The sequence below is a fragment of the Abramis brama genome (genome assembly GCF_963993115.1).
Source record: "Abramis brama genome assembly, chromosome: 23".
Lineage (NCBI taxonomy): Eukaryota > Metazoa > Chordata > Actinopteri > Cypriniformes > Leuciscidae > Abramis > Abramis brama.
The window spans coordinates 16,126,547-16,153,697 of record NC_139985.1 but is presented as its reverse complement, the minus strand read 5'-3'; the positions used below and the strand labels follow the sequence as shown (position 1 = coordinate 16,153,697).

The following is a 27,151-nucleotide window of genomic DNA, read 5'->3' as shown; positions in this document are numbered from 1 at the left end:
TTTTATATTTCATATCTGTCTCAAGGCATTCTGATACCGTTGTCCTATCTCTCTCCTCATAAATTCCTGTCATCTTTTTAGTGTACTACAAATAACAATGATACAGGTTAACAAAAAAATAAATAATCAGTTGTTTAAGAAACACATACTAGCAAACTCGGGACGATTTCTCAGGGACACAGAAAGCGCTGTGCTCATTTGCTAGATAAAACGGATCAGGCTGCGTTTCAGAGCGTTTTCTCTGGACGATTCGCTTCATCCCAAATGCAGAAGTACACTATGTGACAGTGATACATGACGCAGGCATTCAGTCATAAATCAGTCCCTACTTGAGGAAAACTCGTGGCTTTCTGGTAAAGTTTTAAGAGACTGCCATATTTCACATGTCTCCTTCATTCTCAAGGGTTTTTCACAACATTTTTATAGTTTCGATCACACTTATAATTTGTTCAGCTGAGGAATCCATCATTCCGCATTACAACGGAGTTTTAAGAACATCACAAATGCCGAGAGCAGCGTGATATTCTGCGCTATTTTCTTGGTGAGAAATACAGGGTGTCAAGCAATGACATGAGCTTTAAGAGGAATGAAAGACTGGAAAGCAGGTCTATTCTTTCTCAGAAAATGGGTTTGGGCAGGTACTCACTCTTTTGTTAAATGCACCCCTCCTTTCAGGCCGCTGTCGAACAATCCTTTGCCTCTTCCTCCAGCTAAAATCTGAGCTTTCAGGACAATCTCCTTCGCTTCTAAAGTATCAAAAGGGATAAAAAAAAAGGGTTAGAGCTCCAAAATGGCAAAAAAAAAAAAAAACTTGCCCCGGACACACTGTGGTGCTTATGCGGGTGACGCAGGTTCGAATCCCGCCTGCAACAGTCCCATTTCCCCTTTATGTTTTATAGTATCTTCTCATACCACAACACATAACCTCAGCAAACATAAAGATAAACAAGAGAGCGAAAAAGATATGAGATCAGAAGAGGTGTTTTCAGATGTAATTTGATTTGAAATATTATGATGATCTCCACAGGCATGTTTTGATGATGCGTCTTCCAGAGCGGTTAGCAATTTTGTCATTATTTCTCTCATCACGGTAACATCACTGAGACGGAAGCACACGGATGAGGAAATAATAGCTTGTCATGAGACAATGTTGAAACATTTGATCAATATTGTGGCATATGAATCATTTTATCCAATTTTGTGAAAAGGACCATATACTGTTGAGCGACAATAGAGTGACTGAGATTCAATTTTTCTTTTTCATTACTCTATCAAGGTGAGCGATTTATTTATTGTGTTTTCTATAATCCATATTTTTTTACTCACTTTTTCCAAAGGTAAGCTGGAAAAACAAAGTGAAATAATATACCAGAACAAATCTGCAATATTTATTAATTACTATAAAAAAACAAATAAATAAATGAATAAATAAATGAATAATTAAATAATTATTATTTAATTATTTCTAATATTTAAATAATTATTTAAAAATTATTTATTTCCATTTTATTTACTTTTCTACAGTAAAATTTCATATTTCATTTAATGCGTTACTTACAATTTGCAATTTCTGAGTGAAAATTGCTTCTACACCAAATACTTTTCAGTGTAGTAATTAAACATTAATATACTGTATACAACACCAATCAATAAACAACTTAAAGCAAGCAAACAAAGAAAAAGGGGACTATATGTTCAGGAATAAATTGTCAAAATAGTTTTTCTAGTGTCACCATTATAAAACTTATAAGCATACATTTTTGCAAGTTTGCGATTTAGGGTGAGGAGGAGGTTTAAATCGTGTCACATTCCCACAGCATCCAGCTAGACTCATCACCTCAGAGGTTTGGACCGGAACATTGAATTGGCACGTGGAATAATGACTTCACAAAGTCATTAATACCTTCACAGTCATTAATACCTTCACATGATCATAAAAGGCTGCCGTGGCAGAGAATTAAAAAGGAGTTCAAAGTAAGATGTACCAATGTGTCTTGCAGACAAAAGAAAAAGCAAGGGAGAAATTTTGAAAAACAGAGGAATAGAATGTATTTGACAGGTGCTGTAAACCAAAAGGGGCACCTGTAAGATTAAAAAAGTTGGAGCTCTGTGAAAATAAAGTTTATTATGAATATAGTTTAATTCAGCCTTGAAAAAGTATCAATAACAGTAGTTCAGTCAGTGTAATTAGAAGTATTTTATTTTGATGGTCCCCTTTAGACATTGTGTACTATATTGTAAGTAACTTTGCACCTACATACTGTATATGTCAACTAACTCTAGTATTAGTAGACTGTCATATCTGCTAACTCTTTATTGTGATGCTCCTCCAACAGACGTTCTACTGACTATAAGTAACTTTGCAAGTATAGGTCTTCTTATTCTACTAACCCTTAACCCCTTAGTCTACTAACCCTAATCCTATCCCTAAAAATCTACTAATACTCTTAGTTGACATTTAGGTGCAACGCTATGTATAGTCAACAGACTATCTAAAGGGGACCATCAAAATAAAGAATAACTGTTTTTGTGCGTATTGAAGTATCAAACCATTAACTTGCTAAACTCAAATTCAATTAAAATAACCTTCCTTGGCTTGAGCAGAAGACTGGTCACACTTTAGATTAGGTGTATTTAACTATACTTACATCAAACCAAAACTTAGTAATTGTGTTAATGTTTTTTTTTTGTTTTTTTTTTGCAAAAATATTTTTGCTGATATTGAAGTGGGAAACGGGAAGGTTATGAACATGTTTGGTGGTATTTTTAGGTTTAAGGGTTGGTTTAGGTGTAAGGGAAGAGTCAACAGTGTAATTATACAAGTAATTACAGCTGTAATTACATGGTACTTTTTAAGCAGAATGTAAAAATAATAATAATATGCATGTACAAAATAAGAACATTGTATAAAATAAAGGTAGCACTTTATTTTATAGTCCTGCTTCCCATCATGCACATAATATGTACTAATTATAGTAATTGCAATAGCTAGGTTATAATCCTGAACCTACCCTTAACCTTACCTAACCTTAACCCATGTAGTTACCCTATATTGCCCAGTAATTTCTTAGGTGAGTACACTGTAAGTACACTTCAGTAATAATAAATAATTACTTAATGTTAATAAATAATAATTAATAAATGTTATTACATAGCAGTTAAAGACACTTAATATAAAATGGGACAAACTTCACAATTAAAGCATGTGATTGGTAATATTTGTATGTCTCTTATGTTCACAGTCACAAAAAAAAAAGTAATACTAATATTGTGAAATTTTATTAAAATGAACTGTTTTCTATTCCAATATATTAAAAAAAAAAATTTCAGGATTGTTTGATGAATAGAAAGTTTAAAAGAACAGCATTTATTTGAAATGGAAATCTTTTATAAAATTGCAAAAATCATTATTGTTCCTTTTGATCAATGTAATGTATTATTGCTGCTGGGAAAAAAAAATCTTACCAAAACCAAACTTTTGAAAGGTATTGTATGCATTTTGTGTAATATTTTTGACATTTATTACCAAAACATTTGCAACCAGGCAGGAAATGATGAAGAGAATAGAGAGGAATGAGATTTTAAATCCACAATAGCACCACAGCTCAACATGATGGAGCGTGTGCGCTAAACGCAAGGCCATGGATCCCACATAAGTCATTCTTAAAGAGCCACGCTGCTCTTCATGACCCTCGGGGTGGACATTAAGAGTTCTCACACTTTAGGTGCTGATTAAGACTCACTATCGCCACTGTGACTCACACAAACTACAACTCAGCCACTGACTGGAGCGCATGCATAATTTATCACTGCCACACAGAGCTGATAGCATTGATCATGTGTGCGAGCGTGAGGGATAAGAGCGCAGGAGCGGCAAAAACAGATACAGAAGACGCTGGATCACTTCATCTAAACTAAGAGAGATATATCAAAACAACTGAGGAGAGGGCTGGCGAGGGTGACGATTTAACAAAAACAACTCCTGTCCTGATAAGAGATCTGATAGTGTTAGACAAAAAACTCCTGCAAATGTGATGAGCGCAGTAGAAAGACAGAGATGAGAGTGATATGGAGTGAGTGAAACAAAGACATTGAGATGGAACAATTTAAGGGACAGTCACAGAGTTGTAAATGGACAGTGTGTTCAGATAAAAAAAGAAAAAAAGTGGTCAATAGGACGTAAGATGTGTGTTTACACTTGTAGTTCGGTTCTCTCGGTTCTTCTGATTTGGACCAAAATAAGAAAATGATACATTTACGGCATTTCCGACAACTGTACCAAGCTGTAGTGGGCAATGTAACTCCTATGACAGGAAAAAACAGGTATGCTTGAGCATTCTGTCCTTTTTAGGTAGCATTTCGTGACATCACATCCTGCTTTTGGTTCCTTTAGATGTCTTTAGTCTGTGTTGCATTCATATTTCAGTCAATCCGCACCAGTTTGTTTGGAAGAGGACCGAGACCCAACTCAGTCTCGGTTCGCTTTTTGGTGCGCACCAGGGTTTGGATGGCAGGGTGTTATACCTTACTAACAGAGCACCAGAATTTCTTTTAAAGTCCCACTGTAGTCAATCATTTTGTCCCTTAAAACTCACCTTTGATCACCAAAATGACATGGAAATGTTTTTTCATTGAAAAAAAATTCTTCATGCCTTAAAATAGCTTGAATATAACTCAACACCCTTGCCTCATTTAGTACCCGCGGTTCTATGAATATGCAAGTTAGCCCCGCCTCCACTCACACCAGCTCAGAGATCCACTCGATGATGATCACACGTTGATGTGATTGGCTACAAGGTAGTTTGTGATGTCAGAAACACCAGCAATTTCAAACCGCGTTTTTGAGACTGTCTTTGGTTCACTGCAGTTTTAAAGAGAAAATACTCAGCAATGGCGTTGAATTTGAATTTGCACATGGTTTGTCTAAAAGCATATTAAAAACACCACATAGACATATAAACAACATTAAAAGCTTGATTTTCACCACAGGGGGACTTTAATAGAAGCAAACCTGCCAAGTGTGAACACCCTTAAAGTTGACGTGAAAGAAAGTCTTTTCTCATAATAGTCTTTTCTTTCCTATTGTGATGTATATCCAAGTGAAACGGCTTCTTAACAACAGAAAAATCAAATACTGCAACTCCATGAACAAACAAGAATTGTCCATTTTTATTTTCTTTGTGACTTTAATGCTGGATTAAAGAGATAGTACACCTAAAAATGAAAATCCTGTCATCATTTATTCACCATCTCATTCCAAACCTGTATGACATACTTTTTTCTGTATAACAAAGGAAGTTATTTTGAGAAATTAGTTTTTTTCTCCAATAGAAGTCAAAAGTAACTCAAACTGTTTGATCACCAAAAATTCTTCAAAAAAATCTTCTTTTGTGTTCTGCAGAAGAAAGTAAATCAGGGTTTTGAGCGAACTATGCCTTCAAGGAGTTGCAGAATTGCCAGAAAAGTAACTGATGTCCTAAGTCTTAACATTAACCATTCAGGAATCTACAAGGTTAGGACAACAACGCTATGAAAAAGTCTGATGACAGAGATTGAGAAAATAAAATGCTCTAAAGGAGATGAAAATTAGTTCACATCTTAGGCATTAATGAACAACCATATAAATACAGTTGTAGTAGGAAAATTCAGCAATCATAAACAACACTGTGGGTTTTGTGAATTCAGCTGCTAAGCTACTAGCCTAAGCTGTGAACTATAAACTCTTTTGGTGAAACACACACACACACACACACAAATCTGTTGTTTGTGTGAACAACAGATGTGCTTTAACAGAAAGGTTTATCCAGCCATTTTACACACTTGTTTTTGTTTTTTTGTTTTTTTTAATACTTGAGTTTAAGAAAATAGCTCATTAAAATTGCTGCAATTACAACACAAGTTAAAGCACTGTAGAAAATCACTGTAAAATACTACACAAATTCTTTGTTTTGATTTTACTTAACTAACCTAATTACAAAGTAATCAATATAATTAAAGTTATACTACCATCCAAAAGTTTGAGGTCAGTATAAGATCTTGCGCTCAAACAAGGCTGCATTTGTTTTATAAAAATAAAATAAAAAATACTGTACAACTGAAAACTTACACATTTAAAATAACTGTTTTCAACTTTAACATTTTAAAATGTAATGCATTCCTGTGATGGCAAAGCTAAAGGCCATTACTCTAGTCTTCAGTGTCACATGATCCTTCAGAAATCATTCTAATATGTTGATTTGCTGCTCAAGAAACATTTCGTATTATTCTCAATGTTAAAAACGGTTGTGCTGCTTAATATAAAACCATTATGCATTTTTTTCCAGCATTTTTAATGAACTTTTCTTAGAAACTTCAAAAGGGCCGCATTTATCTTTTGTAATATTGTAAATGTTATCTACTGTAATTTTAGATCATTTTCATGCAAGTATCAATTTCTATTAAAGGGCCCCTATTATGGATTTTTGAAAATGACTTTTCATGTAGTGTGTAACACAGCTCTAAGTGAATGAAAACATCCTGCAAAGTTTTAAATCTGAAAGTGCATAGTATATAAAGTAATTGTCTTTCAAAAGTAAGAGTCAGATCTGAGTCAATTAAATGAATCGTATACATTGTATACATGCACTGTTATTGATACAGTTTCCACGTGTTCACCGCAATATATTAGAAAAATACTCTGTAAATAAATTAGTACAAGTAAAATAATGTTTTGTTGATGGACATGCACTTGTTAATGCTGATAGTGAGGAATTACAGTTGCAACATCTCATAATGTACCTCAAACTGAGTAGTGTATCACTGAGAAACGTCCTGCTCGAGCCGTCCTTGCGATGGAGGTTCGGGTTGAATAACACTTCTTCCAATGTTTCATCATCGGACTTGCGCTCGGATTTATATGGTAAAATCAACGTCATTGTTCGTTACTGTGCTTAGTTTACGGTGTAGGAAGCCTCAGGACAAGCAGAACTGACGTTGTTATGGCAATGGGCGATTTTGTTTTCGGCGCGCTGTACACGGTAGGCCAATCACAACAGACTGAGCTGCCTGGCCAATCAGAGCAGAGTATATCGCGGAAAGAAGGGATTTAGAGATTTATTGATTCATCTGACGAGTCGTTGGAGAGTCATTGAAAATGTGATGATGTGCAAATGTATATTATGAGGAAATTAAACTTTTTTTCTTCTTTTTTTTTACCTTTGATGCATGTAGGAGACTCCACAACAACATTAGGAAACTTTAAAATAGCATAATAGGGGCCCTTTAAAAATCCTACTGAGCCCAAGCTTTTGAATAATACCTGTATTACAATTGCGAATTGGAAGTACAAAAACAGATATAGCAGTACAGAAACATCAGTACATCTGCATGCATATCCATAGAAATAATTTATATCATCATTACCAAATCAAGTACTGCATGGTATCCAGAATTCCAGTACATTACGTGCCATCCATCACTTCATGTCAATTATCTCTATTTAGCGAGAGCAGGAGTAATGCCCATGCCAAATGGTGCACTTTAACTCACAGCATCCACTTATTTCTCATAGATTAATGATGTGAGCTGCAAATTAAAAAGTGGAGGAAGTACATGGCCCATGGCTTTATGGTTTTAAAATGAGTTTATACATCACACACTTTTTTTTTTTTATACTAACCTTGTAATGCCTTGCAGTTCGACATACTCATGTTGACGATTTCATTCACCCATCACCAGAGTGACACTTCAAATGCCTTCAAGAAAGAAAACTACCTTTTTGATTGTTTAACCTGAAGCTACACATCAAATCACGTCTTAAAATGATATATGAAGTTAATCCAGACATTTTTCTCTCCAGGAACAGCCTGAAGCTCCAAGACCTATACGGTCTTCTCAAGATCAACAGACCACAAATGCCTCAAATGGGAGTTTGTTTCTACAGCAGTATTTATGTGCAGGTCGTGTCTGCCTGCTTTTGCCACATTTGTGTCACATACAATGCAATATACATCAGGTGGTTTGTGAACATTGTGTGGGCTGCGTGTCTGAGGCTGAGACTGGTAATAACTAAGAGAAAACCATTTTGTCAGCTTATACTAAAATGTATTTTTAGGTTGTGTGGGTTGGTATATTCGCACTTTGTTGCAAAAATAAGACATTATAGTTGGCAAAGTGTTCTGTATTGCAGTGCCATTCTCATGTTTGAAAGAATATAAGCATAACAGCTATAAGAGCTGCAAATTGTATTCATCTTTTTTTCTTTTTTCCTTTTTTTTTTTAACAAAGACCACACAGTGGAAGCAATTTTAGCCAGTGTTATTTTCGCATCACTGACGGAAGAAATATGTTTTTATTTGAATGAAAATATGTTTTTAAGTTACCGTTTTAGTTATTTTGTTTTGTGTTTTTGACATTTTTATTAGCTTTTTTATGTCTATATAGTTTTATTAAGATTTATTTTTAATTATTGTAGTACTTCAACTTAAATGTAGGGTAGGCAATTTAGGAGAGGCTAGCAATAGCAAGCTAGCTTTGAAAGCATGAGATCCCATCCTCCCTTCAGAGCGTCTCCAAAGCCACGCCTCCTTCAAAACACATCAACACACACAGCAGTCTGCAAAGAGACAGCATTAAATTACCTCCTGTCTCAAAGCACATTACAGTATTAAAGGGGTAAACAACTTAGAGCTCATACTCGTACCTCCTGACTGCTGCAGGATTCATTTCAGCGTTTATAGTTTTGACACAGAAACACATAAATCCGAGTCTGAGGACGTGATCAGCTCCGGGTAGAACGTCACGGGTTGCCATCTCGTAATTACGGTTACGGCATGGTGTGAACGCAGCATAAGCTTGTTGTTTTGGTTCAGGAGGAACTGTAAAATGTGGCTGCTGTTTGTTTTCAGTGCTCTGTGACTGTCTGTGTAAACTCTGTAGTGTTACAAAACACGCTGATGACGTGTGATGTTTGCAAGAAGGTCTGGAAACACATTTGTTGACAGACAGGTAGGACATCCTATCGTTGCATTCGGACCAAATGCAATGATTGGACGAAATTTCTTCAGTCCTGAGACTTCCACAGAAGATAGATGTACACGTTTAAATATTTAGACCACTTCTATTATAGATTGCTATCGGGATGTTTTAACCAGTATAACAAAAGTTTATAAAAAAATAGCCAACCCTACATTTAAACTAAACAAAACATAGAAATGTTTCCTTGGCAACATTGAAATAAAGTGTTTTATATTTTATTGTATTTCAGTTAATGTTGGTTTCAAATAATAATTTTGAGGTTTTAGTTAACAGTAATAACTATGATTTAACACGCCAAAAAAAAGAAAAAAAGAAAAAAGATAGCTGCAGGTTTAGCAAAATTAAGACCCAATGTCATAATTGTTATGATTTACTGCACATTTATGTATTTATTTATCTATCTGACTTTATTTGGACCTTGGTTAAATACTGTAAAGCTATCTATCTATCTATCTATCTATCTATCTATCTATCTATCTATCTATCTATCTATCTATCTATCTATCTATCTATCTATCTATCTATCTATCTATCTATCTAAAAACGAGCCATTAAAAACCATTAGGAAAACACATTCTAATTGTCTTGTGTCGTCTCATTAAGATATACAGTTTAGCCTATATACACATTGGATCTTTGCCAACCCCAAATTTAATACCTCAGATTTATTTATTTTTTAAATAAGACAATTTGAATGTATTTTAAATACCCACAGATGTCCTGTTACACTAATATATATATCCATATAGTCTGTATTCATTGGCAATATTTTATTAAAATATATAACACATCTTGCACCATATATTACTAATGTGGCATTACGTCAGACATCTGATGACATGAAAATCTGTTTTCTTGCTAGCTAGCATTAAATTTAAGTATGCCAACTCAACAAAGGTCGACTTCACAAACAAACTGTCCAACATGGTGTTTGTTCAGTAAACTGTTTGATTATCTCATTAATTAACTGAGCTGAATGCTAAATTAACATACTCTGTTAATTCAGGGTATAATTTGCATTACTGTCATTTCATCATTTAAAATGCGGCCAAAAATTAAATATTAAAAATTCGCCCTATAGCCAGAGTTTAAAATAAACAAATAAACTACTGCTTACTGAAGTGAAAAGCTAATATTTTCTTGCCCTAACATACTGTTCGCCCCATCTCATGTAAGAAAAAAACTCAAATATGTTTGTACAGTTCGTATGGCATCAGAAGTAATTGCAGTAATACAGACACATCCCACCCCCCAGCCCTGGAATTCATCATTAATGAGTTCAAAGGGACTTAAAGCTTATATAGCAATGAAAACAGTCAGTAGTTGAGCACTGGGCTGCTGTTTCTGCTTCACGGTTTCCTATGTCTTCAGTCCCTAATGTCTCTCTAACTGTAGCCATGACCGCAGGGTAAGAGACACAGAGGTGTCCTGTTGTTTGATATTCAGCGAGAGCAATGGGGCTGCGGTAATGGGGTGTGGAGCGCGGTTCAGGGAAGACCGTACGGTTTCAGACAGCTGAAAGAAAACAGAGGGAAGTCAAGATCCCTCATGTGTGTTTAAGACCGTAAAATGGGTCAAGACAAAGAGAAACATACTAAACAGGAGGACTGAGTTAGAGAAGTACTGTTTACTGAAGATTATGCGATGCTATAGGGCAAATAGTAGAAAATGAAACATCCTATCATACAATAACAGGGTCATAGGATGTACTTCTGTGTGCATAACAGTCACTGCAATTACAGCAAATTACTATAATATTTTTACTCATGCAATGAAAAACACCATTATTTGCTATAGGAAAACCATCATCAAAAACATCAGTAGCACTATTCAGACAGAAATAATCCGAGTTACAATATTTAACATCCAACATTTGTGATTTCACAGTAATTTAGATGGGATTGGGATCTCTGTATTTATTATTATTATTATTATTATTATTTAATAAGGTGAGAGTCTACTGTTTGGATGTGGTTTTGAGGGTGTTGGACGGACGGACGGATAAATGGCCGGATGGATGGCCTATTACCGACATGTTATTAACAAAATAATCAATAAATATTTTACTATATATACACTACTGTTCAAAAGTTAAGGGTGAGGAAGATTTATTCTTCTTTGAAATAAATTATTTTATTCAGCAAGGACGGATTCATTTAATGAAAAGTGAAAAAGACTTTTACATTGTAATAAAAACCAATTTAAAAAAAAAATCTGTTATTCTAAACTTTCGATTCATCAAGTATCCTAATAAAAAATGTTTCACAGTTTCTACATAAATATTAAGCAGCACAACAGTTTTCAACATTGATAATAGGGACGCACCGATATGAAAATTCTGGCCGATACGATAACCGATAATTATTTTATTTAAAAGCCGATAGCCATTAAATTGTCAGATAAATCTAAATCCAAGTTTTTATATACATTTTTGAGAGCCTGATAACAAAAACAAAAGTCTCACCATTAAAAGCCATGTCCCAAGCACACAATTATAATGTTCTCATTATGATTTTATGTAGCTTATACGACAGACTTGTGCTGCACATGTTGCACTTTATTGTATTTTCCTTTTTTGAAGTGATTCCAATTATATTTAAAGCAATTCAGAACCATCATGATGAACAATGCGCATCTGAAGTGTCTTAGCTGAAGGAAATAATCTATTATTTATCAGCTTTAATACACTCACCTAAAGGATTATTAGGAACACCATACTAATTGACCCCCTTTCGCCTTCAGAACTGCCTTAATTCTACGTGGCATTGATTCAACAAGGTGCTGAAAGCATTCTTTAGAAATGTTGGCCCATATTGATAGGATAGCATCTTGCAGTTGATGGAGATTTGTGGGATGCACATCCAGGGTATGAAGCTCCCGTTCCACCACATCCCAAAGATGCTCTATTGGGTTGAGATCTGTTGACTGTGGGGGCCATTTTAGTACAGTGAACTCATTGTCATGTTCAAGAAACCAATTTGAAATGATTCGAGCTTTGTGACATGGTGCATTATCCTGCTGGAAGTAGCCATCAGAGGATGGGTACATGGTGGTCATAAAGGGATGGACATGGTCAGAAACAATGCTCAGGTAGGCCGTGGCATTTAAACGATGCCCAATTGGCACTAAGGGGCCTAAAGTGTGCCAAGAAAACATCCCCCACACCATTACACCACCACCACCAGCCTGCACAGTGGTAACAAGGCATGATGGATCCATGTTCTCATTCTGTTTACGCCAAATTCTGACTCTACAGAAATCGAGACTCATCAGACCAGGCAACATTTTTCCAGTCTTCAACTGTCCAATTTTGGTGAGCTCGTGCAAATTGTAGCCTCTTTTTCCTATTTGTAGTGGAGATGAGTGGTACCCGGTGGGGTCTTCTGCTGTTGTAGCCAATCCGCCTCAAGGTTGTGCGTGTTGTGGCTTCACAAATGCTTTGCTGCATACCTCGGTTGTAACGAGTGGTTATTTCAGTCAAAGTTGCTCTTCTATCAGCTTGAATCAGTCGGCCCATTCTCCTCTGACCTCTAGCATCAACAAGGCATTTTCGCCCACAGGACTGCCGCATACTGGATGTTTTTCCCTTTTCACACCATTCTTTGTAAATCCTAGAAATGGTTGTGCGTGAAAATCCCAGTAACTGAGCAGATTGTGAAATACTCAGACCGGCCCGCCTGGCACCAACAACCATGCCACGCTCAAAATTGCTTAAATCACCTTTCTTTCCCATTCTGACATTCAGTTTGGAGTTCAGGAGATTGTCTTGACCAGGACCACACCCCTAAATGCATTGAAGCAACTGCCATGTGATTGGTTGATTAGATAATTGCATTAATGAGAAATTGAACAGGTGTTCCTAATAATCCTTTAGGTGAGTGTATATCAGATATTTTTTATAGGGCCGATAACAATAACATTAAAAAATGAACAAATATCGGTCAATACCAATATGGTGGCCGATACATTGTGCATCCCTAATTGATAATAATAATAATAATAATAATAATAATAATAATAATAATATTTCTTGAGCTCCATATCAGCATATTAAAATGATTTCTGAAGAATCATCTGACACTGAAGACTATTCAAATAGAAATAGAAAACGTATTTTAAACTGTAAAAATATTTCACCATTTTACTTTTATTGATGTTCAAATATAACAGTTAACACAACATACATAATCTGAATCGAATCCTTGAAAATAAGAATCAGTACTCAGTCCTAATAGGCAAACAACTAAAAAACTTAGACGCATATAAACACTGTATTTCTGTATCCTAAATCCAACTAATTTGTCGTTGGATGACAAACAGACCACAGCTCAGACTCGAGTGCTTGACCTGTGTCGGAGTGTTTTCCACCTCTAGACATCAGCGTCTGCTCCTGCCTGCACAGGAACAAGTCAAAGTGGAACAATGATCCGGCTCTACCTCCTGTCTAATGATGCCCGTCTGCTTGGAAACAGAGAAGAGCTTGATAAGAGAGGGCCACTTCTTCTTCAAGTTTCATGTGTGTTATTTCAACTTCAGCTGTCACCATCACTGACAGCTTAGTTCTTGTTAAATTCATCCACCTGCTCCTCATCACAGTCCTTCATAATGATCTCCCACTTCCATTAGAGTGTTGCCATGTGCGGCAAAGTAAACCCGCCGTGTATTCAAACTACATTTCACAAGATCACAATACAGAAAGTGCAAAACACACACAAAAAAACGAACACTGTATGCTAACGTATCTTGTTTTATTATCTCACGTACAGTAAGTGGCTCCTAAATTTGCAGTTTTCTAAAGTAAACCGGATATACATACAAGAGTGAGCATACTGCATATTATATGATTACTGTATGCAAACTTCTCATCTGCCCTATTTTTATGTACTCTTGCGCTGGAGATAAAAAGTAAGTAAGAAATGAAATGTGCTTTTAAAATATAGCACATTAAAGCTACATTTCCTGAAGGAAATAGTGCTTGGAAGGCAGAAAAAGACTAATATTAAAGTTTTAGGTAAGGTTTTAGGCTTTGGTTCTGTTGTCATAAAACACAGCATTGTCTGAAAGGTAAAAAAAAAAAAAAAAAATTGAGAATTTGAAAACATTAATTTAACAGAAGTCCAACATTCTATCAAAAAGACAAAGAGAGTTTAAGTTGAAGTAATTTTAAATTTGAGTATAGAAAATTCTAGAAAGTTTACAAAAACAAAAAGTAAAAAAATGCTAAATATAATTAAATAAAGTCTGTATTTTAAGTAGCTCATTTCGTATTTAAACAGGAAGTTTGGGTGGGACATATTTGAAGGTCTTCCTTATTTCCTTTCCTTTAAAAACAAAAAACAAATAGGCAGTAGGCTTTAGTTACTTCACAGCCATCAACTATGATATCGTCGCTGCCCGATGAAACTCACGTATGTCCAAAACGGTTACTTTTCAGGAAGTGAAAAAAACACCGTAATTTCAAAAGCAGTTGAACGTAGCGTTGTCATACTTGGTACGGCATCTTTAAATGTAACCATATTCTTGCCAGTGTAATGATATAATCCACATTTGACCAAAATCGAGTTTAAATGGACATACCTGCATATTTTACAGTAACGGTGGTCGATACGCGTTCTTCCGATCATTAATTAGAATGGCCAAGTCGCGTTTCATATTGACAGTCTCATATTGACGTCTCAGTTTATTAAATGTCTCTTGCAAACTATGAAGGGACAATGAATCAATACCCCAGGGCCGGCGCGTCCATATAGGCGAACTAGACAATTGCCTAGAGAGGCACTTTTGTAAGGGCAGCAAAATGTGTGCCAACCGGGAATGAACAATTCACAAAATAGGCTAGGCTATAATATAATCATACATAATCAGAGAGTAGCCTTTTTCTTTTCGTTTTGAATTATTTAGTTTAAAGACTTTTTCAAGCTTTGTGTATTTGATGTCTTCCTCATGTCTGTGAGAGGCATACACCGAGTTTTGTTAAGTTAGGATGAGATGCGCTCCAGTTAACGTGCAATGCAAGTGACCGCGCGGGCGCCTCCATGATTATATTGTCTGCTATATATTTGCTTCTTATTTATTAAATCCACTCCAGGCAATTGTTTGATGAAAAATTTATTAAAATTAAGATACAATTTATACAAAACGAAACTTAATGAAGTTTTCAAAATCATGTCTGACCCGTCTCAAATTGTGCATCCTATTACTCGTGCTGTTCACTTTTCATACTTTCAACAGTATAGTATACCTACAGACTCTATTTGTACAAATTGCTGCACATTCATTTAATTCTGCATTTTGCACACACAAGTTGAAAGGCTTCAAATCAAGTTCACGGATAATTGTGCGTGCATTTATTAATCATTATAATACTAAAATCATAACAAAGTAGGCTATGCTATGTACAAAAAATACAGCCATTTCTGTTTGCACCCAAGCTGCACCCTTTTTTTTTTTACATTTCATCGTTCATTCCGAAATAGAATAATGAATGAACAAAAAAGTACACGGACCCAACAGGCTATTAGCCTTTTTACCCGTTATCAATCTAAATTAATTTCTTTTTTAATTTAACTTAATTTCGTTTTTAATCATTTCAATTTCGGGTTTTTCTTTATTTAATTTTAATTTTTTTATTTAAATTTATTTTTTTCTTTATTTAAATTTCATTTTTTTCTTTTTTTAAATTTAGTTTTTTTCTTTATTTAAATTTTGTTTTTCTTTATTTAAAATTTGTTATTCTTTATTTAAATCTACCCTTTACTGTGTCAGTAATTTATTAGTCAGAAAAATATTAGACTACCTTAAGTAGCCTATTGCTTAAGTTAACAGACCCGTGTGTTAACATCTCCACAATAAACAGTGACAATTACTTCGTCTAGACCATTTACCGGTAAATAACAGTTGTGAATATATTGCGAATATATAATAAACTTGAACAGTGGTCAAAAACAAACGTTTGCTGATACTTTACCTCACAGAGTTATTCGGCTATCCAATGCTGAGCTTCCAGAGACGCTTAGACCGGCGAGATGCCTCCACAGGGCGGGAGATACGCGGCGTGATTGACAGCTTTGACAACAAATGGATATACGTGAAAATCAGATGACATGATTTCGCAACTTTTCATTGGTCATTTAGATATGTGAAGCATACTGTATACGGAAATGAACCTGGACATTCTATCTGTCGAAAAATCTCAAAATCGGCAAAATGGACATACGCGGTTTTCATCGGACAGCGACGATATGCTACTTGCTAGTCGCTGCAGATAGTACCAGGGGGAGGGACTTTCTCATTCTAGCATTTGATTGGACAAAAAACTGTGCAGTACAGGATGAGTCATCAGTAATTTTGGCCTGTTTTTTCAGAAGAAAAAGACTAAGTTGTATTCATACATCTGCTAAAGTCAATACAGTGCTTCCTTGCAATTACTATAATAAATAGCTCAAAATAATCTAGATGAGAAATACTTAAAAAGTTTGTGACTAAAGTTATGCAAGACAGTCTTCTTAAACTGTACATACTGATAATAATTACTCTGTATTAAAATAACTTTTACAAAACACAATCACATCCATTGGTGAGGACAGAACCGCGAATCTGCTTTCGCAATTATCTCCGTCTCACACAGCCTCTAAAGAAAATCTATACTTAGCATTCCAGACTGTATCTGTAAGCATTTTTCATACATTTTCATCATCTTCTCTCTTCCTATAGCCATCTCGTCCTCCATTCTCCACCTGTCCGCTTCAACATCTGGCAACGAGAACATTCTGCTGCTTCAGGAAACGGCAAATCTGTTCACAGTACCCTTGAGCGTGGCACATTAACCTTACCTCAAATCTCACCCACCCTCATCAGCAACCGTAAATGGAAACACACTGGTTGTGTGGCGCGCAAATTCAGGCATAATAAAGCTTGTATGAGTGCTTTTCGGCGAGAAAAAGAGGTGAAACTAAATGAAAATTCTATGTGACTCGGTTTTGAATGGTGAAAAAGAATGCAAAAGAATGGTTGTTTTCTCAGGGTTCCAGAAAGGTAATGATGATGGTAAGAACATTCCACGCACCATCCATCTTTCCTGCACGACAGCATTGTATGCTGCAATCCTGTCAGTCCTGATGCATTCTGGGAATTTATGCAGTTGTATAGCTTCATAGAATGATACCGCTGACTTGTCAAAATGTCACAGACTTCGCTGAAGCTCATATTCACTCATATAACTTTAGCTGACTGACGTGTTATTTCCAAAGTAGTTACCTACAACGCTTGGGTGATTTTTTAATGTCTAGACGATCAAACAGAGGCCTAATTAGTTAAAGAAATAGATCACTTAAAAATGGAAATTTACTCATCATTTACTCACCCTCAAGTTGTTTCAAACCTGTATGAATTTATTTCATCTGCTGAACACAAAAGAAGATTTTTTGAAGAATAACCAAACAGTTGATGTACTCCATTGACTTCCATAGAGAAAATAATACTAAGGAAGTCAATGGGGTATATTAACTGTCTGGTTACCAACATTCTTCAAAATATCCTCCTTTGTGTTCAGCAGAAGAAATTCATACAGGTTAGAAACAACTTGAGGGTGAGTAAATTAAGTAAGTGAAGTATTCCTTTAAGTACATAAACACCAGGCAAACGAATTGGTCTGCGTTGCACTGAAACGGTTTACAAAATCGCCAACGTGCCTTGCCTTGAATGTAATGTTTTCGAGGTAATTCTACAGATGATCAACTGTCCGTTTCACAAGCACTAACAAGATACAGATTGGTTATACTCGGTTTGCTTGCATGGTAAACATAAATTTTGCAAGGGGATTAATCCAAGAGAGATTGCGCTGGCTCCCAAAAAGCATATTTCAAGCTCACCAGAGGAGGCTGAAGTAATTAAGTGAGTGAAGTTTCCTCAGGGAAGCTGAGAGGCTTTCATTACCCTTTCTGAGTCATTGTCCCAACACAATATCAAACAGAGGAGAAGAAGAGAGCGGAAGAGAACTCCGCCTTCGTTCTGAGGCAGGCTGGCTGCGATTGAGCCGGAGTGAGTGTGTAAATCTGGGTTTGGTATCTGACCTCCGGCTGGCTCGCCGCTTTATTCCACTCTCTGGAACACTCCACAAGCTGTCAACATCCATGTCCACGTCAATCAACATCGCCGTCTTGTCCCTGGTCTCCCTTCAGTTCCCTGTGAAGAGCAGGGCTACTGCTCAGATTTAACTGATTCACATAGCAGGAGATGTTGGGAAAAACTGTGTGGATGATGATCAATCAGTCTAAACAAAATGATTAAAAAAAAAATAATTCTTCAATTGCACTTTAGAAACTAAGGGTAATTGGGAATGCTGGGTCACGAAGGCCGACTCATCAACTAGTCATCCAAAAACTGACTATAGATGAATTATTTTCCCTTCTGTTTTTTTTTTTTTTTTTTTTTTGATATTTTAGGTGGCAGTGCTTTAATTAGCATGCTAATTAAGATATTTAATTACTGTGCAAACTAAAATCTAAAGCGCAGGATGCTAATTAAAACATAGCTGCAAGAAGAAGAAAAAAACTAAAGAAAAAAATAAATCAACTTCACAAATCAACTAGCTGGTTGCTGGATAACTGACTAAAGGTTCCTCAAACATTGTGATGCCAAGAAATCCTAAAATTAAACAAAGACAGCTAAATATTGTATGCTTTCACTTATACTGAGTGAAAAAAGCATGATATTCTAAGTTGGGTCATCTTGAATGATTGGCTTTTGTATATTGTTATAGTACAAAGCCTAAACAAATTATTAAAATATTAAACATATCTGGAAAAATCTATAATGTTAGATGTGTAAACTTGAAGAGAAACATTTTTAATTCAATTTATATTTATTTGTATAGCACTTCTCACAATAAATACCCTAGTGAAAAAAACCTATATCAAAATCAACCAAGTATATATTTCCAAGTAAAAAACGTTTAAATATGATTTGATGATCAAAGATGAGTTTTAAGGGATAAAATTATCGATTACAGGGGGATTTATTAGTATACCAAAAGTGCAATTGCAGGGTATTTATATTAAGTACCTAACTATGTAAATGTATTTGTAGTATACTTAGCATAAAATAAAATGTATTTCAAATATGTTTTAGTATATTTATTTTTCACTAGGGTATCCTTGTAAACCGGTTTGACAGTCCTAAAATATTTCTTTTTTTGCAAAACCATTTATCTACCATTCAAATTTCCCATGAACCCCCAAGAAGCCCATCATGGCAGTACTCAGTTTGAAAAGCTCTATAGCTGACCATCATGTCATTCAGCTTTCTAACATTATGACAATAACTAGTTTGTGTTACACAGAGAAAAAAAAAAGTCATACAAGTATGAATTCAAGTGTGTTTTGTCAGAAAAGAGATGTCATCACACTACACTTTTTTTTAAAGAGCAGTTAAATTATCCGTCACCTCCACTTACACATTATAAGCAGCAATGAAAACGGTTTATAAATACTGGATAGAAAGCACCTGTTTTCAACCTCATATAGCATACGGAAAACTGAAAGAAAATGAAACCTGCGGAATAAACTCAGTATATGAAGGGAACAAAAAACGCTGCATTTCGTCTTCTAACTTTGGTGCTCAATGGACCATAGAATACCTCTAATAAAACATGCAATTTAGAGCCACATCACCAAAATAATGGTGTGGCAGCTTCTGCTTGTAGAACGCTGGCAGCACTGTGAGTTCTGCAGGCGTGAGGTATGATAATGTGCCATGTGTAATATCAACGCAGCCGAGTCGTCAACAAACCGAAATTACATTTTGATTTGTGAGCTCCCTAAAACGCAGCTTGTATTCCCTTTGTGTGTATTTGTACAATAATTTGAAAGGCATTTCTTACAACTACTGCACAAATCATTTATCCAATTACGATTCTTTATGATCCATAAATGTGGAGCTTTCTGTATTACTATAATATTGTATATATATATATATATATATATATATATATATATTTTTTTTTTTTTTTTTTTTTTTTTTTTTTTGCCAAAATTCATTAGTCATTGATTGCTATTTCTTGTAAATGGTGCAAAAAAGTGCATTTTTGTTTTTAATAATAATAATAATAATAATAATAATAATAATATTTATACATACATACAGTATATATTTATTTATATATTTTTATATACGATTATTGTGTATATGTGTGTATGTATGTGCGTGTGTGTGTGTGTGTGTATGCATGCATGCATGTATGTATGTATATGAGAAATAAATTACATTTTAAAATATATTAAAATATAAAAAAAACATTTTAATTAATGTAAAGATTATTTTTTATATATATATATATATATATATATATATATATATATATAAATTATTATTATTATTGTTATTATTATTAAATCTCTTTTTTGCACATGCACACCATCTAGTTGTGTTGCTATTATTTGACAGGCAACAGGCACTAGACCATTAGCACTGTCTTTTTGTTTTTAAGGGGAACAAAAACACAAATCTCTTTTATCTCAGATCAGAGAATACAAGAAGACCAGCCGACCAACAGCTCTATGCAAGTCACAGCTTATCAAAGTGAATGACAGAATGATAAAAACTGAAATAAAAAAAGCTATCATACATAATGTGAGAAAACAAAAGTCATTAAGTATTTTTGAAAAGCTAGACCAATCAAACGCACATACAACATTTGTAACAAGCAGGGACCATAAAGTACTACAACATTTGAACTATTACAATTAAGGCTAAGTAAATAAATAAATGATATACAGTACCTTTCAAAAGTTTGGGGTTGATTTATTCATGTTTTTGAAAGACGTCTCTTATGTTCAAAAAGGCTGCATTTCTTTGATCAAAAACTGTAAAAACAGCAATACTGTGAAATATTTTTACATTAAAATGATTTATATTTTAATATATTTTAAAATGTAATTTATTTCTCTGATAGCAAAGCAGAAATGTCATTCTTCAGTGTCACACAATCCTTCAGAAATCTTTCTAATATGCTGATTTGATGCTCAAGAAACATTTCAGTTTTTTTTTTATTAATGTTGAAAACAGTTGTGCCGTTTAATATTTTGGGGGAAACCGTGATACATTATTTTTCATGAATAGAAAGTTCAAAAGAACAATTTTTTTTTTTAAATACAAATCTTTTAGAACATTATAAATGTCTTTACTGTCACTTTTAATTTAATTTAACTGTCACTTGACTTTACAATTGAATGGTTCCTTGCTCAATAAACCTATTCAAAATCTTAAAATTATGTAGTGTACATATTTGGAACACCATTAGGAATGCACAATATATTGTTACTATATTGGTTACATTTATTTATTCTTTTTTTTTTCTTTTTTTTTTACAAAATGGTATAGAATTTTAATGTTGTGCCGCTTATTAGACGTAAAGTTATCAACAAGAAATTAAACAACGGTTCATCAATATTTATCAAGTTTACCAGAGTGCGCAATAAACATGCAACAACAACACACACACAAACAGCCATTATATGAACAACAAATACCTAATATATGGCATTATGGAATGCTAGTCAGTTTCTAGTGAACACAAGGCGTGAGTGAGGAGGCTTTCGGAACGAGGGAAGACTCGGCAGATGGCGCGTATGCAGTGGGTCGGCGGAGAGACATATGGTGTGATGCCACTGATGAAGAGCCTGGAGAAGAGAAGTGTGAAAGCATCGATGCTTTGAGGCCCTCGCCGAGCCAAAGCAACCAGTTTCACCACAACTGGACACAACTGATGCCGATTCAAAAGTTAAATTAATATATTATTGATAATCATTTAATAATTTGTAATAATGAATTTAATAATGCAAATATTCTAAAATTATGAGGAATATTATATAGCATGTGATGATAGAAAATGGGGCATGGGTGCAACATCCTTGAGCCTCCATTTCTTAAAAACGGCTATCTTCTTAATGATTCCCCACTGAGATCAAAAGCAGTGGCTGTGATTGATAACAGCCTCAATCCAGATGATGTAAAAAGCTGTTAAGAAAATATAACCGGCTGCGAGAAAAGCGATGAGACTCTTGATCTCACCTCTGCGAAGTGATAGCTTGACAGTAACTTATATCACCTTCATCAAATTTTTCAATAGAGCTACAATCAGAATCTTTTCTCAAAGTTGTCTTAAAGGTAGGGTATGGGATTTGCAAAACGGCCGGCAGATTTTGAAAATACACAACTCAAATGGTCCTACCTTCTCTCCTCCAACGATGGCCCTGACTCCACCCATTCTAAGAACATGTACGTGCAATCATGCACAGGGGATGGGGGGATGGTACGACCGTTTGATTGACGAACTTACTGTCCAATGATTCTAGGTGATCTTGGAAATGATTGGCCGGAGTTTTTCCGAGTCCTGCCCGTTCCACAGATGATTAAATTGCTTAATTTTCATTTCAGTGCTTCTAACTCAGTGGCTGTAAGTGGGTTAGGAATAGGATTTCAAGTGATTTTGAAAAAATGGACAAAAAAAGAATCACATACCCCACCTTTAACTAGTCAAGTCTAACTATATATGTAAAACCGCTCTGCATATATATACTTCAGCCTCTCTTCTCAGAGTAATTCTGCATACCGGTGTAGGTTGGCATATGAAAGTCGCTGCCTCTCTAATAAGGACACATGAGATTTGACTGCCATGCATAAACCATAGCGGTTTATTTTGAATATTCATACCTCTCTGAAGTGCATTAACACATCCCTCTCCTGTTAATTGTCAGTCTAACTCTGTCATTTAAAAAAAAGGTTCTAATTTCTGAATAAATAAGCGAGGAAAGACAACTGAAGAAAGTTAGTGCGAGAAAAGGAACAGTGGGATATTTCTGACTGAATTTGGTTAACAAAAGTTTGTCTAGACAAATAAACGGTTAAATATATGCTTCTCGCTGCACAGTCCTGGTGGGTCTGAATAATGCAGACAGTGAGAAAACCATTCTGGAACATTCTAGTGGACAAATCCATCAATATTTACCCAGCAGATGCATCTGTCAACAGGACCTGCGGTGGAAACAAAGCAGGCCAACATGATTCAGCGTTCTCATTGGCTGGGAAATATCTGTTTGTGAGTACCAGGATGGAAAGGCGGCGAAAGTAATGATTAACATTTATTTTCCTTTCATGTCAGAAGACGGTGTTCTGGGAATGGGGGTTATACTGAAACCCGCGTTGTATTTATTTTTGAACTATAAAGAGCCCCCTCTCTGAGGCGAATTCACATTTGATTACAGGTGTTGAAATCATTTTGTTTTCTAGCCAAAAAATGAGGAACCTCTCCAATTCCCCAAGCCTTCAATCTTGGGCGGATCTCTTCCTCTTAAATAGGACAAGAGCACGGTGGAGATAGTGTGAGAGAGTCTTTCTACGGTTGAGCTATGCAACCATTCTCGCTTTGATTTATTGTTCCGTCTCTTTAAAAGTTCCCACCTTATCGTCCAATCAGAAGTCAGCGGCAGCATATTTTAGCTATGCTGTGTGACCCCACTATCAGTCTCTCGATCTACCCCTCCTCTATCTTTCTTGCCCTCTTTCACACTCACTTTATCTTTCATCTTCTCTCTCATTGTTCCTTTGTGCGTGTGTATGTTAATGTGCACGCGTATGTGTGTTTTGGCAGCAAGCAGAGCTGCATAATCGAGTGGCGGTTGGTGACTGATGAAGGCAGCATCAGACTTGCCCCTTTGACAGTCAGATTACTTAACGGCACAGGGGGTTGTTTAAAATGGGCAGGCCCCCTGCCATCAGTGCCAAACACAGGCCCAACTTTAGGACCAGGTGTGGGATCATTAGTGTCACAGCCTGCAGTCAGTCAACAAGTAAAGCAGAGACGTCAACAGAGAAACTCACCACTCCCTTTACATTCGTCCAGTCACTTGTCTTTTCATCTTTTTTTCCCTTTACCGTGCTGGATGAAACATTGTTTCTCCATCCTTCTTCCACAGAAAAACAGAGTTAGTAAAATGAATTCCTCCAACTATATTAAAGCCATAGTTTACTTAAAATTTGACAGTGCAATCTTAATGTTTCGTGTCTTTTGAAACCTGTATGACTTTCTATCTTTTGTGGAACACAAAAGGAGATGTTCAGCGGAGTGTCCAGGCTGATCTTTTCCATAAAATGGAAGTGAATGGTGACCATGACTGTCAAGCAATATTTTTCATGAATAAAGACTAAAACTTTTGTTTGTTTCTCAGACAAAGCTATCAAATTCTGAAGACTCGGAATACAGCGAATGGGTCATGCAGCTTTAATGCTAACTTTAATGATAACCTTTATGGGCTTGAAAGCCTGTGGTCCCCATTCACTTACATTGTATAGAAGAAAGCAGGGTTAGCATTCTGTTAAACATCTACTTCTGTGTTGAACAGATGAAAGTCATCCATTTTTGAACAACATGAAGGTGTGAAAATAAGTAAATGAGTGAACTGAATAAAATTTTTTGGGTGAACTATAATTTAAAACGGTTCCAATATGATCACATAGACAGTGTTGTTGTTCTTAACTAAAACTATTACAAAAAGTTTTTAATTAAAGCTAAAATAACTAACTAACCAACTAACTAACTAGCCAACTAACTAACTAACCAACAAACTAACTAGCCAACTAACTAACTAGCCAACTAACTAACTTGCCTTGGCAATTAACTGATTTTTTATTTTTATTTTTCTCCTCAACCACCAACAATGGTAAACTATATAATGATAAATCACCAATAATGATAAATTTGATGGCAAACCAGCCAAAACAAGATGTGCATAAAGATGCAGCATCTTTTCAACACTTTGGCATATTGCAAGAAACTAAAAAAAAACTTTAAAAGTACCTTTACTGTGGGTGAGGAGCACTAAACCGCAGAGCTCAAATTGAGCTGTCAGCTGAATTGCCGCATGGGTAAGTGGGCCCAACTGTGAGGTGGCATCTCTGCACTGGGGAGAACAGCTCACTGCACTATTGAAGTCACAGAAATCCTTCACGTCTCGCTTGGTCGCTTCGTACATGTCACCTGGGCCCGGGCCCTGCCCTATCCCACAGGAACCAGGCTGAAACACTCAATGTGCAGGGATGGAAATGCCATCGAAGCATGTTCCAAATCGAGTCGGAAAAAAAGATGTCATTGTCTCACTCTCAATGTTTTATAGGGACAGCACCTAGGATGCGGATTCGAACTCTCAGCAAACCCCATTTGAATGGAAATATTTAGTCACAGACATTAAAGGCCGAAGAGCTGGACATGGAACGCTAAAGCCTCTTGTGTACAGTGAGATAAGCTGGAGATTACAGCTGTGAGCCTCTGGAAAGCATCCAGCGTCTCTCACACAAGAAACTAAATGTGGTTTAGAAGACTGGTCCTAACACATAAGTCCACCTCGAACTGCACCGGTACATCACAGACATTGGGCCCTATCATACACCCGGCGCAATGCAAGTGTTTTTTGCTAGTTTCAGCCCGACGCAATTATCATTTTCACATCCTGCGCCACATTGTAAATGCAAATGCATTTGAGCCCATTTGTGCGCACATGGGCGTGCTGGTCTGAAAACGAGGTGTGTTCAGGCGCATTGTTGGCGCATTGCTATTTTGAGGAAACTGAAATAGACTGCACCATTGACCAACTGAAGTCTAAAGTCAATGGCACCTATAGGCGGGTCCACAACGCGCGTACACTTTGTCCCGTAGATGGTCTGCTCGTGCCGAGGTTAAAGCGCGTTTAAAGCGTAAATCCAGTTCTTCCGCTTGCAAATTCCACCATGTAAATAGCAATCCGGATCTGGCTTTTGCGCAATTGGCTTTTAAAGGGAATGGGAGATGACACTCTGATTGGTTTATTGCACGTTACACCCAAAACACACCGATGACTCATTAAGAGAATAGGGACAACCCTTTTAGACCATGTGCCGACCATATTTCCCGTCATTAAACTAATAAAAGTGGATTTAAACTAACAGCGTTGTGCGCTTTAGAGTAGACCATGCGCTTAGATGTTAAAATAGGGCCCATTGAGGTCATCACCTGATATGCCACATACAAAATGTGCTTGTCTCTAGAAACAGAAGCTCACAATAAAAAGGCATGAAAGAAAACAAACATGAGCATGCATGGATAACACATCGTGGGAGCAACAAACCATGTAAAACAAAAAAGAAGCAGAATAAATAAAGAGATCTTCAGTTTTGTTGACCCTTGAAGGCATGTCCACCAGAATAAAAGCATAAACATCAATGAAATTTGTGTTCTGTGTTCTCATTGGTTAATTCTAGCCCTCATGCCCCAGCTCACTGCGTAGGAGGCCAGATCTTGCAAACAAGCAGCGATCGAGTTAACAAATAAACATTACCTCATTAGCATGTTATCAATGAAGTGCTACTCATGCAATCACATTGCTGACACTGAAAGCTATTAGAGGGACAACAGCACTACATCTAGACACTTACTAGCAAGCTGTTTGTAATGAGGAGGACACTTACTGAGTCTCTTAGCGGCCTCCAGGGCTTCAGAGGCAGTGTCAGCCACAAAGAACCGCTGTACAGTCACGCCACTGTCCTGCATCAGCTTCTTGCTCTGGTACTCCTGCAGGTTCAGCCATCTTCTGGGGCTCACCCTCACTAGCTAAAACACACAGAGTATGGTTTCATTAACAGGGCCGTCATCAATAAAATATATGATATGATTTTTTTTACGTAAATTCGATGTGTTGACCAACAGAATGCCGCTTGGTTTGAATGTGACTTTTTTGTGAGCGGTGCTTCAAGCATCACTGCACTACTGATAGTGGACTATGGACCTTTTTTCTAGGCATGCTAATGCGACCACGCCTTTTGACTATTTAAATAAAATACATGATATGAACCTTTCGATCAAAGGAACTCGAAGGGAAGCGTCTGTTCTGTCACATATAGTAATGATACATGACAAATTAGTAATCAAAGTTCAACAGATCTTTTTTTTTTTTTCATAATTACATTATTGTGTAGATTCTATTCAATAAGAGTTGTATTATTTTTTTATTATTTTTTATTATTTTTAAATTTTTATTATGTAGTAATATTTTAACAATTTCATTTCATTTCATTTAAATTTTTACAATTTTACGATTTAGTTATCAAA

At 35.9% G+C, this 27,151-nt stretch overlaps 1 protein-coding gene across 1 annotated transcript in view; it reads right to left on the bottom strand.

Moving 5' to 3' along the window:
- suclg2 (succinate-CoA ligase GDP-forming subunit beta) overlaps positions 1-27,151 on the bottom strand; it is a 127,150-nt gene that overhangs the window by 76,367 nt on the left and 23,632 nt on the right. The window contains exons 2-3 of the mRNA XM_084100599.1: positions 26,512-26,653; positions 647-746 (exon numbers count right to left, since the gene is read on the bottom strand). Of these exons, the coding sequence (XP_083956725.1) occupies positions 647-746; positions 26,512-26,653 (242 nt within the window). The remainder of the gene's footprint in view (positions 1-646; positions 747-26,511; positions 26,654-27,151) is intronic.